The sequence below is a fragment of the Sorex fumeus genome, unplaced genomic scaffold, assembly GCF_029834395.1.
Source record: "Sorex fumeus unplaced genomic scaffold, SorFum_2.1 ptg000128l, whole genome shotgun sequence".
Taxonomy (NCBI): Eukaryota; Metazoa; Chordata; class Mammalia; order Eulipotyphla; family Soricidae; genus Sorex; species Sorex fumeus.
Genome location: NW_026606185.1, coordinates 38,945,060 through 38,961,411, shown reverse-complemented (window position 1 = coordinate 38,961,411; position 16,352 = coordinate 38,945,060). Strand labels below are relative to the sequence as shown.

General features: G+C 45.1%; 1 protein-coding gene across 9 annotated transcripts in view; it reads right to left on the bottom strand.

The window, feature by feature from the left end:
* The window catches only part of FHOD3 (formin homology 2 domain containing 3), a 476,176-nt gene that overhangs the window by 401,036 nt on the left and 58,788 nt on the right, over positions 1 to 16,352 (bottom strand). For all 9 annotated transcript variants that reach the window (XM_056137948.1, XM_056137949.1, XM_056137951.1 and 6 more), the window contains exon 2: positions 2,395 to 2,501. In XM_056137948.1, the coding sequence (XP_055993923.1) occupies positions 2,395 to 2,501 (107 nt within the window). The remainder of the gene's footprint in view (positions 1 to 2,394; positions 2,502 to 16,352) is intronic.

Genomic DNA, 16,352 nt, shown 5'->3' with positions numbered 1-16,352 from the left:
TTGGGTAGACACTAAAGTAAGGAACATTTCCCTAAGCCAATCAACCTATAATGTTAACTTTAAAATAATCATGAGTAGAATATGGTGTGATTATGACACCCCCTTGTATGAATACAGCTTTCAGAGTCTCCTCCCACACACTACTGGTGTGGCTCTTGGAATCACGCCCCCCCTCGCCCCCAAGTGACAAGTAGGACATCCTCAGAAACCTTGCCAGCTTCTCCCAAGTCTTTCTGGTCTTCTCAGGACTCACAGCCCTGACATTTGAGAGGCCATTCTGTGATCCTGGCATCCAACCAGCCACCAAAATTCATGAACTCCCTGTCATGTTGAGAAAATGCTACACACTAGAAATTCATACAGCCCCAGGTCTGACCACAAAGGATTTTAGCCACAGAGAAGAGGGACAATGAAGGGAATGAAAACAATAATGGTATAATGGTGACTGGAGTTAAACCAAAGGAAACCAAGTCATTAATATACAGTAGCCTCAGGTAGAAAACTGACAGTAAGAAGGTCTCCATTTTGTCCTATTCTTTTGGAACCATTCATAAAAAATCGGTATAACCAGATAGCATTCATCTAATATATTTTAACTCAGTAAGGTCTTTTCAAACAGTCTTGGGGTCTGGGGGAATGGAGAGCCTGAACACCAGGTTAAAACAGCTGAGTATTATTTGGATAACAACAGGGAGCCTTTGAAGACTTGTAAGGAGTAGAGTGATGAAACTTCAGGCATACTTGGTAAAAGATGAATGAGGGGCAGAATAAGAGCTAGGGGGTTGCCTTCTTTCACTGATGTAATAAATATAGGAATGGCAGGTTGTACGAGTACCTCCTACAGAGATTTCGCTTTTCTGCACTCAGCTCTGACTTCCACACGTATCGTTTTCATCAGCCTCACAGAAATTCTAAACTTTAAGCAATTCTAGATGTATACTAAAAGTTATTTATTGTATTTAATACAATTAGTAATATGTTTCCCTACCATTATGAATTCAAAAGATAATATTGTATGTAATGTATGCCCTGGAAGACAAAATACCGAGCAAGTTACCATTAAGAATAATGGACATGGGGATGGGACATGGTTGCATGGGACAATGTGGGCTCTGCACTTATGAGGCCCCGGGTATGATTCCAGCACCAAAAAGAAGTTTCAAGTAGTTGTCAATCCAGTAAGTAAAGTAAGTAAAAAGTAAAGGCCCTCCCGTTGATCGTCGATTTGCTCGAGCGGGCCCAGTAACGTCTCCATTGGAGACTTTGTTGTTACTGTGTCTGGCATATCGAATACTCTCGGTAGCTTGCCGGGCTCTCCGAGAGGGGCGGAGGAATCGAACTCGGGTCGGCCATGTTGGCCGCGTGTAAGGCGAACGCCCTACCCGCTGTGCTATCGCTCCAGCCCATCCAGTAAAATCTGAAAATCAATTTTATTTTGATGATTAGTCACAATTGTTAATCGTCGATTGCCTCGAGCAGGCCCTTGTAACGTCTCCTTCATCCTAGCGCTAAGATTATATTCAAGGCTCTTTAGGAGAAAGAGACCCATCATTGTTACTGGTATTTGGCATATTGGGTACGCCACGGGGAGTTTGCCAGACTCTGCCGTGTGGGCAGGCTACATTCGGTAGCCTGCCAGTTTGTCAAAAATGATTAGTATTTTAATAAAGACTTAGAAAGTAAATACCACGTGCTTAGACTAGACCAGAAATTGCTCTCTCTCTTTGTAGCCTCGTTAGGAAAAGTCATTTTGGGTCTAGAGACATGCTACAACAAATACAGTGCTTGCCTCACACACAGCCAAACCTGGTTCAATCCCTGGCATCATACATGATCCCCTAAGCTGTGCCAGGAGTAACCCCTTAACATAGAGCAGGAATAAACCCTTGGTGTGACCTCCCTCAAAAAAATAAGAAATTTTTTTAAATGTATTCAGGGACTATAGATGACAGTATAGAGGTTACATGACTTGTAAGCAATTCACTCTGGCTCAATTCCTGGTACCACATGTTCTCCCAAGCTTTGCCTGGTATAGCCCTGGAAGTCCCATGCTCTGCCAGGGTGGCCGAAGTAATCCCCAGCACTGAGGGACTGTATCCTCAGTTCCACATTGACCAGCCAGTGCTGTTGGTCAATAATCACTGGGTGGGAACCCCAAGTCTCTACAGTGCCATCTGGGGGGGTCCCACCATGCAAAATACACACACACACACACACACACACACACATCATTCTAAAGGGTTTGTGATGTAACTGGTGAGTCACTTGCAGTTCCCTTCTGTGTGTGCAATGATAAGCAAAGAAAAGGTCCAAGCTAGGGTGGATTTTTCCAAACCCTTTTCAGTACTCAGTTATATCCATCTCTTCCTAGGTGGGAACAACTGTCATTCTTACCCGGCGTCATCCTGGAAGCCTTCGAACTCGTCCCGCTGCTCTGCTAGCGTGGCCTCCAAGTCCAGGTAGGTGCCATTGTGGGAGAGTTGCAGTGTGCAATCGTCCAGCTGCAAGAGAAAGATGCTGGTCAGCCAGCTACTCCAGGATGGGGTACTGCATGAAGTCACTGCACACTACCCTTATGTCTGTAAATTAAATATTATTCCCAAGTACAGGTCATCATTGGAAGAGGTTGTGTGCACACACAAATAGTTTAGGAGGAAAATGCAAGCTGAGTGGGCAGGAAGAACCCCCATTAGGAGAGCTGGGAGGGGGTAGAGGAAGGATGCGGGGGTCTCCCAGAGCAAGAGCCATTTTCTATCAAGAAAGTTTCAGGGAAAGTCAAAGATCTGGGGAATGGAAACCAAGTCCCAATACCAACATGGACAGAAGGAGTTCCCGACAATAGGAGACAAACTTTGATGAAGAAAACAAGTTGTTTTCTTTTTCTTTTTTTTATTTTTTTAAGTTGTTTTCTTTAGTTCTATGACAATCCTGCTTATTCAGATTCAATGGCCATATCAGACATGTTATATAGCACTGTAGCACTGTCTTCCCATTGTTCATCGATTTGCTCAAGCAGGCACCAGTAACGTCTCCATTGTGAGACTTCTTACTGTTTTTTGGCATATTGAATACACCATGGGGAGCTTGCCAGAGTCTGCCATGCAGGTGGGATACTCTCGGTGGCTTGCTTGGCTCTCCGAGAGGGACGGAGGAATCGAACCCAGGTCGACTGCTTGCAAGGCAAACACTCTATCCGCTGTGCTATCATTCCAGCCCTATGTTACAAAGATGCTCAATAAATCTTCAAAAACAGTTTACTTTATTATATTTTAGATAACATGACTATAATAGTGTTAACATCTGACGCACAAAGTTACTGCATCTTCACCATCAGCAAGATGGCTAAGATCATCCACCACTACCCCTTTGTCTTCTAGTCCTTTTCTTCAAGCCTCTGGTTCCCCACCTCAAGGCTCGGAAATATGACTTTTGTACAAGGTCAAGGGTTTGTCATTATTTAATATTATTTATTCCTTCGCTTTGTTTTCTTTGTTTTGTCTTTCTACATTCCACAGATGAGTGAAGTCATCCAGTAATTATATGATAAACATTTTTTTTGTTTGGGGCCACACCCAGCAGTGCTCAGGACTAACTCCTGGCTCTGTGCTCAGGAATCACTCCTGATGCTTGGGAAACCATATGGGATGCTTGGGATCAAACCTGTGTCAGCCTCATAGAAGGCAAGCATCCTACCCACCACACTATCTCTCCAGACCCTCAATGAACATGTTTAACTCAAAGTCACTTTCTCCATCTCACTGGCAATAAATCCAAGACATGGAAGGGGGCAGAGACAGACATAGAAAGAGAGAGACACACACAGAGAAAAATTAGGTCATCTTAGAGAAGGGAGCACCAAATAAAGGATGTTTGGAGGATCCTCCCAGGAGGGGAGATGCATGTTGAAAGTAGACTATGAACTGAACATGTTTGCCACTCAATGCTTCTTTTGCAGACCACAACACCCAAAACGAGAGAGAGAACAAAAGGGATTGCCCTGCCACAGAGGCAGGGTGGGGGGGGGGGGGATGAAGGTGGGAGGGATATTATCCATGGTGGTGGAAAATGGGCACTGGTGGAGGGATGGGTATTTGATCATTGTATAATCGAAACCCAAGCACAAAAAATTGTAAATCTACAACTGTACCTCATGGTGTTTCACTAATAAAAAAAAATTAGGTCATCTTGCGCTTAGCCTCATTTAAACCTTTTTTTATTTACAGACCTACACGTGAAGCACATCTTTTATTTAGAGCAACATAAACCTTTTCAATTTAACAAATATTTCTATGTTTTTAATTCTATCTGGGCACCATTCAAATCATTTATATGTGTTCTATCGCTTGATTCTCACATATAATCCTCTGAAGGATTATGGTTGTCTCTGTTTCACAGATGAGAAAACTGAGGCAAAGAGACTCAGTTACTTGCTCAACATCACATCTGGGAAATGATGTAGCTGGGCTTTGGAGCTTTGGATTCATGTTCTCTCAGTTCCTGTTCTCTGCATCTCTCTATGATGAGAGACCTACAGAGGACTTGAGAATATCATGCCTGAAAAACGTAGCTTGTGTCATCTAACTGTTGTGATGTGACCAAGGCAACTATAGATTTGTCATGGCCTCCCATTTCCTCTGGGCACAGAGACCAAACTTGGAACTGAGTTAGGTCCTTGTAACTGAGTACTCACTAGTGGTATGTGGGTAAAGGTGAAGAAGGTAGCCCTCAAGTCTGGCGCTACTACCTTGCCAGATGCAAAGAAGCCAGGGAAGATCAAAGCCTAGAAACGTGCCAATGTCCAGACAGATGGAGTATCGATCCCCTGGTGACTGCTGCCAGCATCCACTGGCCACGTTGCCATGGCATTATATTTAGAATGATCAATACATTCAAAAGTACAGGACAATCATTTTGCTGAAGAATAAAATGAGAAGATGCCGATATAGAGCTCCCTGTTAGATGTCTCGTATTGCAAGGAGGCCTCTGCTTTCCATCTACTTGGTGAACTCAGGCTCCTATTCCAAACAGACAGCAAATTGGGCAAGAGTGGCGGCAACTGTGCATCTCCCTTAAAACACCTAAATAAATGCCTGAGAATATTCCCACTATACGAGGTATTTCAAGCAAGGAACAAGTCTCTTCAGAGAGAAATGCTTTGCTTTTTATCTTCAACAAAAGCACAGACTCATCCTAGACTCAGAGACTATAAAATCCAGATCCCGGACGAGAACAGTGCAGTCTTCTGCCCCCGCGCCTGGGTGTTCCTTCCCGGAGCCCCTTGGAGGGGAGCGGGTTGAGCTTTCCTCCCCGCCCCGACCAGGGCTCCGGCAGCCGAAGACCTCCAGGACCAGCCACCACCATGCTGAGACCACTCTCCGCACACATGAAGGTACTGGCAGAGGGACAAAGCCACGCAGGTTCCGGGGCCGAGACCTCCAAGCCTATTCGAATTGGAGTCGAGCATCTGCCACCCAGATCCTCCAAATTCCAGTAGGCGGGGGTCACACCCACCACCTGGCCCCCTGGCGCCGTGTAATCCCATCAGCGGCCAAGACTCAGAGACTATAAAATCTAGATCCCAGAACCGCGCGGCCACATTCGCGGCTGCGCGACATCTTACCAGAACTTTTTTTTTTATGACATCTTATTGTCTCATTCCTACTTTGGACAAACTTGCAGGCTATCGAATGTAGCCTGCCCACACGGCAGAGTCTGGCAAACTCCCTGTGGCATACCAAATATGCCAAATACCAGTAACAATGACGGGTCTCATTCTCCTAAATAGCCTTGAATATAATCTCTGGGCTAGGATGAAAGAGACGTTACTGGGGCCTGCTCGAGGCAATCGACGAATAACAGGATGATGAAATGAAATGAAATCCTAGGTGGAATCAGCATATTCTGGGCTACAGATTCTTATGGCAACCCTGCCACTTCTCAGTTCTAGTTATCCTCAACAGAATGAAAGGAATTTTCCCTTTATTATTTACAAGAAATGCCTAGTGAAATCATTTGAAGGGGTTAATCCTATTTGATTCACTTGTTTTCATTCACTTAACAGCAAACCGCTCCTCACAATGAGTAAATTGTGCAGTGAGGGCAGCATTCTTTTTTTTTTAATTGAATCACCGTGAGATGCAGTTTCAAAGCTTTCATGTTTGAGTTTCAATCATACAATAATCAAAAACCCATCCCTCCACCAGTGCACATTCTCCACCATCAATGTCCCCAGTATACCCCCCCTTTCCTACTCTCCCCCTGCCTCTATGGCAGACAATTTCCCCCATACTCTCTCTCTACTTTTGGGCATTATGGTTTGCAATACAGATATTGAGAGGTTATCACATTTGGTCCTTTATCTACTTTCAGCACACATCTCCCATCTCGAACGATTACTCTAACCATCAGTGTCTTAGTGATCCCTTCTCTATTCCATCTGCCTTCTACCCTGGCTCATGAGACAGGCTTCCAACTATGGGGCAATATTTCTGGCCCTTGTGTCTACTATCCTTGAATGTCAGTCTCATATTATGTTACTTTATATTCCACAGATGAGTGCAGTCCTCCTATGACTGTCCCTCTCTGACTCATTTCACTTAACAAGATCCTCTCCACGTCCATCCACTTATAAGTAAATTTCATGACTCCATCTCTCCTAACAGCAAGGGCAGCATTCTTGACTGGCTTTTGTGAGATGGATCATCCATCTGAACAGAGAAAGGGCTTAAACTCAGGTCTCCCAGGGGCCCAGGTCCCTGCACCCTGGTGTCAGCAGCTTGCCCTGGGTGTGGAATGAACACACAGGAGCGCTGCCTAACTTCTTGGCCCACAAAAGTAACAGACAGGAAGGGGCTCCTTCATCGGGCAGCTCCTGGCCCATGGCTCTCCTCTCCTCCAGAAGGAAATCAGACTTTATCATCCCCTTGGTGGAATGATAACTTCCAAAGGTGGAAAATTCCGTCTGAAATGGGACCTGGGCACAAGTAACAGGAACTATACATAAAGCCCTAATCACAGCAGCTCAGCCTTACTTTCACACCCAAAACTGGCCTTATTAAGTCTAATGCATAACTGCTCTGTTCTGTTGATGATAGTGTCAGCACTTTTGCTTATGTTTAATCCCACATATAACCAGTAGATTAGAAAACAGGGATAATAAAGCCTTTTAAGCATAACAACTTCTTTCGCCTCAGGAAACACAGAAGCTGAGAGAAAGAAGCATTTGGATAAAGAGTTTCTGCTTCTTCTCCATTGGATTCCAAGGAATTAGGAGGTTGTGACTCACCCAGCCAGAGAAGAGCATGAAAGCAAAAGTGCTGCTGTGGGTGGTTGGACGCAGACAGAATGGGCTCTGATCTGTGGGGTCAGTGACTTTACCTTGACCTGGAGAGGTGCACTGGTTCACAGTCTTTTCACTGTGCAGACTCAAGAGCCCTAAGCAACCTCAACTGCACAGGTAGGGTCGGAGCAATAATACACTGGGGAGGGCATTTGCCTTGTATGCAGTTGACCCAGATTAAATCCACAGCATCCCATACTGTCTCCTGAGTACCACCAGGAGAAATTCCTGACTGCAGAGCCAGCAGTAACTCCTGAGCATCGCTGGGTGTGACCCAAAAACAAAAACAAAAGCACAGGTAGTTAGAAAATTTAAGAAAAACAACTAGGAATTGAGGTGGGTTTATTTGTTTTGCTTTTTTGGGGTCACACCCGGCAAGATGCACCGAGGTTATTCCTGGCTCTGCACTCAGGAACTACTCTTGGTGGTGCTCAGGGGACCATATATATGCTGGGAATTGAACCGAGGTTGGCTGCATACAAGGCAAATGCCCTACCCACTGTACTATAGCTCCAGTTCCCATTTTGAGTTATTTATACCTATGTTTTTACTTTATTTTCTAGAGGCCATGACCAAGGGTTCTTTATGGGGCTATTCTTGGGGCCCATGTGGTACCAGGGATTAAAGTCAGGGCTGTACATCTAAGCATCTGCCTTCCCACTTAAGACAAACCCCAGCTCCTTTGTTTTTAACAGAACATGTTAGATTATGGGCCTCTCCTTTCTCACCCTTCTCAGTGCTGCCATGTCGGTGAAGCCTTCAGGGTCAGGTGAATGAGACCAGTTGTAGCTACTGGTTTTGGCATATCGAATACACAACGGATAGCTTGCCAGGCTCTTCCGTGCGGGCAGAATCCTCTCAGTAGCTTGCCAGTCTTTCCGAGAGGGATAGAGGCTTTTGGGGCGACCTCTAATCACCCTTGTAGGTGTTACCATATTTGAACCCTATCAAATATGGTACGACAATTCCGGAAGATGGGTATTTAGTGTCTTATGATTTGCGGCCACGCGGGTCCAGAAAGCGTCCTGAAGTGTGGCGACGGCTGGGTAGTGGAAGTAGTGTCGATAGTGGAAGTCTGCCAGTGGGGTATTTATCTGGGTAGGGTGGGTCTCCTGTGCGCAATTCGATCCCTGGCTGGTTGATGGAAGCAGACAGGGCAGGGTAGGGTGGGGCTCCTGATTAGAATCCCTTTGTCACCTGTGGTTGGTGGGAGCAAGCAGAGAAGCTCTGTCCCTGGGTCTGCCGAGCCTGGAGTCCAAGGTCTCAGAGAGTTCCGCTTATCTTGTTCTGTGGTTCTTCAGTCGTGCGTGAGTCTCAGCCGGAGCTGCCACGCGGGTCCAGAAAGCGTCCTGAAGTGTGGCGACGGCTGGGTAGTGGAAGTAGTGTCGCTATTCAGGTCTCCCAAAGAAGAATAGAAAGAGCTATGCTTGGAATATCACATTTCTCTCAAATGAGAGAAAGAATCCGGAGTTCTGACATCCGTCGACGATCAAGAATCAGGGACGCTGTCTCATTTGCCAAGGTGTCGAAAATCAGATGGGCTGGTCACGTAATGAGATTTAAAGATGACCGCTGGACTAGAGCTATTACCGACTGGATTCCACAGGATGTCAAAAGACCGCGTGGCCGCCCACCTACCAGATGGTCAGACTTCTTCGTCAAGATCATGAACGATCAGTTTGAGGCCCTTCATGTTCCCGGAGCGAACAGATGCCATTGGGCTACACTAGCACGCGACAGGGACAAATGGAGATGTTACTGGCGCCCGCTCGAGCAAATCGCCGACTAACGGGAAGTTAAGTGATTAAGTGATGTTAGATTATACCTTTCTATCATTCCATTTTTAATAGCAGCTCAAGGGAACACTGTATTCACATCATTCCCAAGGATTTCTCTATCAGCCATCTCCAGCCCCCCAGGCCAGACCCAGTATTCACTACAGCTCATTAACTGGAGATTCCTAAAGTGGAGAGAGAGAGAGAGAGAGAGAGAGAGAGAGCACAGGGAGTGCATGAGAGCCGAGAAGCTCCATCCAGCCTCTGGGATCACTACCTAACCCTCATCTCCTTCTTCGTGGGGTAGAGGGGGAATATAACTAGAGCCCAGTAGATAGAATCCATCTTCAATGGCAACAGGGGCTCCTCTCTTGCCAGCCTAGATCACACACACCCCCAGGTTTATACCCAGGAAGCCCAGCTTCAATGCATTTGCACTCAGTGCCAATCCCAGCAGCAGCCTCACAATCTTCCCAGCCTCTTCCCAACAGAATCCTAAAACCTAGCATGACTGCCTGGCCACCCTCCTCACAGACAGGGCATCCGAACAACTACCATTTCCACGGTCCATTGTTTTTATAAAATGGTGTGTCCATTGTTTTTATAAAATGGTGTGTCCAGGCTGGGCCCCAAGAAACACACAGGTGCATCCATGCCTCAAAGATCATTTTACTGCATTCACATGAGACATCCATAGAGCATGGAACAGAATAAGAATCTACTTATTCTGCCAGTTATCTAAATGTGTGACAGTTCATTCGTGGCTGCACTACTTCTGCTCTACAACCACAGCCTGCCAAGATTCTAGCATCCCCCAAGAACTGTCCTCATCCACTATCCAGGACCTGCTCCCCTAATTAACGACTAGAGAATTTGGCCAGAAAGTCCTTCAAGTCAAACACAAAAGATGAGCATGAGCCTTGAATCCCCTCTAGCAGTGTGTGTGGTACCGTCACAGAAGCCCTAGGATCAGGGGTGAGGGCAGAGAGGACACCCTTCGAGGGCCAAGGGGGAAATGGCATCAACAGAGGTCCCAACAGGACCAAAGAAAGCCACAGGCTGGATTGGAAAGAGAGCTTGGCAGAATGAGTACATGCTTTGCATGCAGGTCTGCGTTCCACCCCCAGTACCACACGCTTCTCCAAGGACTGCCTAGAATGACCTTGAACACAGCATTGAGAGTAGCCCCTGATCACTGCCTGGTGTGACTGCAAAACCAAAACAAAAAATAAATAAAACCAAGAGAAACCCACATGCTGCCATTCATCCCACACACAGGGCCTGCCAGCTCACTGCTCTCAGGTCACATGGCAGTGACATTTGAAACATCACGTGAGCTGGAAAATATGAAAAAGGGGCTTCTTTGTTGGACTGATACCCTGAAATAGAACCATATCCTCCATATTTTGGGAAGGTTGGCCCTAGGTATCACTTTTACTGACAGACAGGTCGCTTCTCTAGATGAATTCTTGCATCTTGTCTGCCATTACCAAGTAACAAACATAAAAACGCAAACACAGCAGGAAGAGGCAGGAGTACAGGTTCATCGCAATCTGCTCATCAGAATGATGGAGAAGGAACTCTCCACAACTCTGGCCAACAGAGAGAAGGACTCAGACACCTCCCAACCTGACCAATGCCTGCCGGGGAACCTCAACTCCTAGGAACACAGAGGCAACCTGATTCTCTCCTTTGGCCTTGCTTGTCAAATGTCTTCCAGGATGACTTAAGGGCCCTGGAATTTCCTGACTCCAACAATTTTCATGTCAACCCTGATCCCCTGACAGCATGTCCCCTGAGCTCCTTTCTTGGCACAAGTTTGGTGGCCAGGACATGGCCGGGCACTTCAGGACATAAGACAAAGCAGAGAGCCACGTGGGAAGATGACATTACAGGACTGTAATAGAAGCGCAGGGCAAGGGAAGCAGAGGGCGCTGCAGGATGATTTCAGATCAGATTTCAGATCTGTAAGCGGTGGCCAGGATGGGGGTGGGGTGGGGGAGCGGTGTGCTGGGAGGGGATCAATCACCGGTGCATATGAAGGAGCCTTCCAAACACCCTGGGATTTTGTGCCATTCTGCCTGGGTCAAAACCAACCATGGGGGGTGGGGGGGGAGGGGAATCATTGGTGGTGAAGAATGGGCCTTGGTGGAGGGATAGGTACTCGAGATCCTTGTATGACTGAAACGCAAGCACGAAAGTTTGCAAGTATGTAACTGGACCTCACGGTGATTCACTAAAAAGAAAAAACCACACTTTTAAAAAAACCGTTAAAATGGGTCCTTGAGCTGTGAAGACAGAGACAGGCCCTCTGCTCCTGGCAGCCAGGGTGCCAAGGTCACTCTGGGGCTCTTTCCATGCTCCCTCCAAAGGGGGCGTATGCAGAAACAAAGGGCAGAGTCACCACGCTGGAAAAAAAAGAAAACATCTGAAACCGGGCTGATGTCACGTCTCGATTTATAGATTCTTTTCTTTCCTTAATCCAGGGAAGTGGCATGTTACTCTGGGGTGGTTTAATGATTATCTGGATTTGGCAGCCTGTTCACAGTATTCCAGCGTCGAGGCAATAAAATCTGTGTGTAAGCCTGAAATAGATTTGCATGGAACCCTTCTATAAATATACACCAGGGCTATCCTTTAAGCTAATTATGGTAATGGCTCAGAAGTGGGGAAATATATGCTGATTCTTAAAAGGAAAAAAAAACACAGGAAAGAAAAACTTAGATAAATGTCATTTGCTTATGTCATTTAATTGGTTCCACCTGTCTGAGCATCCACACCCCTTGTAAGGGGACTCCGTAGCTCCTTCCGTCAAGAGGGTCTATGCCTTCCCTACTCCTCGAGTCCACGCTTTGGCCAGTGAGGTAGCAAATGTGACATAGCAGAGACTTGAAAGCTACTTGCCCATAGGGTCTGTCCCCTTTTGTTGTTCTTGGATCCCTGCCTTCACATAAAGAAGCCTGGTTTAGCCAGGCTCCAGGGTGCCGGCTTGGCCATGCTGCCAATGCCAACAGGCTGCCAACCACCACTCACTGAATCTGGCAATCTGGATCATGAACCCTCTAGATGACACATAAGAGAAAGCCTAGCAGTTATCAGCCAACCTGGCTGAAACCAGAACTGCCCAACACAAGGGTACATGTGTGACTCCACCCTGGATGGAGTCAGTTTGCTGTTCCTGTTGGCTACCAGCTTGCCACATCCACGCAAAGCAAACAGGTACTCAGTGGTTCACACTCACAGTTGAAAGGTGCCTTCGATAGGGAGTAGGTAAAAACTTTACCCCTGAAACTGCCTGTTCCGAGCAAGAATAACACCGCCACGCTAGTCCTCAGCTGCCATAGAGCGTGAACTAGCACCTGGACACTCCGCACTCCAGGAGACCAGGCCCTTGCAAGGAGCTGAGAGCAGCAGCAACAACTAGGGAAAGACCTGCAGCACCAGGACGTGGGCACAACCTGCTGAGAATCACTCCCAAAATAAGGCAACAAGAGGACAAAACCATGCGTGTGCCTCCAAGACACTCTGAGCATGTCTCATGGTCCCCCATCCTTCACATACAAAATGCACCTTCAAAGATAGAACTGTTGCTTGCAAAACAGCAATCGCAAGCATCCTTCTGACCACGCAGATCACACTCATCAGAGCCACAGGTACAAAGCATCGGGCCTCTGAGTCCATCTGTTTTCCCCCCTCAAATGATGCTTCATGAAGCTAAAGCTTCCTTCAAGGCTCTCGCCCTTCCAAATGAAGTCAAAATGAGAAACTGGATGTAGAAAACAAGCAAAAGAAGTTAGGAAAGAAAAAAAAATTAAAAAGATGTTAGGAAAGAGAGTTTTCCAAACAGCAATTCTGTGTGTTCCCTTCCCAACAGTTGCTAAAACCTACCCCAGAGTCCTGTGTCAGTCACTCTGCTTTGTAATGACCTGTCCTTAACCCCAAACCCATGAGCCACTGCCAAGGGACAAGGGCACACAACGACTAACACTGCCATTGCCTAAGACAGACAGACAGTGAATCTTGGCATTCACCTCACTGTCCTTCAAGTTCCTTGACCTGTGTTCCCCTGTGTGCCTAATGCATTTCACAGAATGATTCGCTTTGAGGGGCAGAGCCATAGTACAATGGGTAGCATGTTTGCCTTGTACACGACTGACTTGGGTTCAACCCCTGTGACCCTCTATAGTCTTCTGAGCCTGCCATGAGTTAATCCTGACCATAGAGCTAAGAACAAGTCCACAAGTCCTAATGATCACTGGGTATGACGACCACCACCACCCACCACTTTGCAGGTTTAGGAAATAGCACTACAGTTGAACCTCACCCACGTTCAATCCCTGGCTTCCCTTTTACCCTGGGTTTGGCTCTGGAGGCCTCTGAGTACTGCCAACCACCTCCTTGATGACCAGGTAATAATCTTGGCACTGCTGAACCCTAGCGCACCTCATCTTCAGCTGCTGCACTGAACTCTCAGCCCTGTTGGCAGGAAGCTCAGAATGTTTCCCAGGTGTCCTGAGCACCACTGGGAGGCCTCCCAAATGCAGAAAAGAAAAAAGTTTATTCCTTTCATAGAACAATGTGATTTTACATACTTTAAAAATAGAAAGTAACACTTGCTTGGTTTTACATGCCATCAGAGGACGTCCTGTTAGTCAACTCCAACAAATCATACCTAAAATATTTTAGACCCCACTGGGGTCCTTTGAGCTTGTTGGGAGCAACCAATACATTGGAGGTTTTTAATCAATGTAGTAAGTGAAGTGCAAGGGTATTCTTTTTTAAGATCCAGAAATAATACAAGTGCAGTTACTTTGAAAGCAGTTGTATTTTATCTCCTCGGAAACCTTTAATAAACTCTATAATTTTTGTGGCCTTAGTAAGAGAAGCAGGTGTCCTGAGATTGATTTGGCACTTTCTAAATCAAGGCCCTGGTTTATTCAGGGGTTTTTTTAAGTCAACAAAATTGCACAGCCCAAACACCAAAGACAAGAACCTCAACCAAACACTGCAAGAAAGGCGAAAGCGAGATTGCTTCCACTAATACCTTAATCTGGGAGGTGTGAGAATCTGGTAAATATTTGAATGATTTTAAAAGTCCTTTTATCATTAAATAAATAGCCAAAAATGCATTAAGCTTCTCTCTTGACAGATTGGACTACAGTTATATTTACAGGTACATTTTTCCATTTTACTCCATTCTAGACGAAAACCAAAATCAACACTGCTTCAGTTTATTATCAATGCAATACCAGTTATTCATTCATTCACTCAGAAGAAGTCTAATCCGTTGTGCCTCTTCTCTACTGTGCTCTAGGGATCCAGTCATGAGCATGAGAAACTGGGTCCCAGTAAACACTCGGCTGAGGCAGGGCCCTTCACCTTGAACTCTGGTTGGCAGAGTTCAGGAAAATGAGAAGAATGAGTTGGCCGCACTTGTTTCTGTTCTTGTTCTCACCAAGGGAAGCGTGCACACAGCAGGGAGCTGAAGTACTGTCATAGATGCAAAGAGAAGTTTGGGCAGAAAAGTCTGAGCAGTGAAGGAACTCAAAGAAAGGCAAGAGATGGTGGGGACAGGGGTGGAAGGGAGGGAAGGTTTGATGTTAGGCTCTATTCTAGGACATCAAAAGACCATGTCATAAGTATAAACAGATGCAGGACTAGCTGTGTATTAGGAGTTACTGGGGCTGGATTCAGAGGGAAAAAGCAAAGAGTTGTTTAAATAAAAAAACAATTAAGCAACTGTTTAAATAAAGACAAAGGGATCCCTGCTATAATTGAAGGTGATTTAATGAAGTACAATCTACCTATTTATTCTACCATAACTGCTCTGATGTCACACCACCTTCATGTTGAAGGGCAATTTTTCTGGATAAGAACTCTAGATTAGCAATTATTTTCTCCTAGTACTCTCAAATTGTTATTTTAATAGTTACATTATTTCAGTTGAAACATCATCTTCCAATCTTAGAGAATTTTTTTTGAAGACAGTTTCATTTTCTCTCCCTGGATTTATTATTCTCTTTGTCATTAATTTCCTTGGTTTTATTACGAAGCACTTACGTGTTTTTTCAAGCACCTCTCAAAATTGTGGCTTGCTATCATTTGCTGATTTTGAAAATACCTTGGCTATTATATCTTTAAATATTGCTTTTTTCCCATTCTCCATCTTCTCCCATTCCACAAATTCAATATTTATATATGTTAAGAACCATTTCCCATAATCTAGTGAGCTCTTTTCTGCATTTTCTATTTTTTGCTCTCTATAGATTTGACTTAAGAGCTTCTACTGATCTATATTCCAAATCATTAATTTTATTTTTTGTTTTTGTTTTGGAGTCACATCTAGCAATGCTTAGGGCTTACTCCAGGTTCTTACTCTCAGGGATCTCTCCTGGAAGGACTTGGAGGACCCCATAGGATGGCAGATATTGAACCCAGGATGGCTGCATGCAAGACCTTCCCCAATTCTCTCAGGTCCCAATTTTCTCTTCTGTATCTGATTTTCAACTGAATTTATGACTCCATATGACTCCTGCTTATTTTAATTTTTCATTTCTAAAATTTCCATTTAACTGTTTATATAACCTGCTTTGCTTTTAATTCTTCATCTGACTATTTTCTTTTATCATCACTGTTTTTGCTGGTATACCTAATAACTCTAGAATTTAAATTACCTAGAGATATTTCTATATATTTTTATTTCCCTTAGTCATGTCTCTGGGTAAGCCAGAGATATTCATTGCACTTTACTGAATGCATTCATTGTTTATGAAAAACATTCGAGGTTCTAGAATATTCCTTTGTACAGAAAGGATTTTCTTTAACTTCTGGCAAACTATAGGATTAGATAAACTTCTGATTTCCCTTTTTTTTCCTTCCCAGCACTTTGAGAGTGCAAATAGCTTGAACTTCTCGTTCTCTTTCTTCTTGTCTTTGGGTTCTCTGCACTTGTCATTAATGAGGTGGTAAAGATACTGCAGTAAAAAACAATGTAGAATGCCACACTCACTGAATCTCCCCTTGTCTCTGGGGTCTTGGTCTCCCAAGTCCTGGATGCACTGGTAGCTCTCTGGGATCTCCCAACAAATAGTCCTTTGCCTACCTTCCTGGTTATTCTGGGTAAGACTGTTATTCTGCTATCAGCTAGTTCATTATGACCAAAGAAGCAGAAGCTCAAATATCTCATGTTTAATAGCTAAAAATGCTACTATTCCCTTGATCTGCATTAATATGCACTA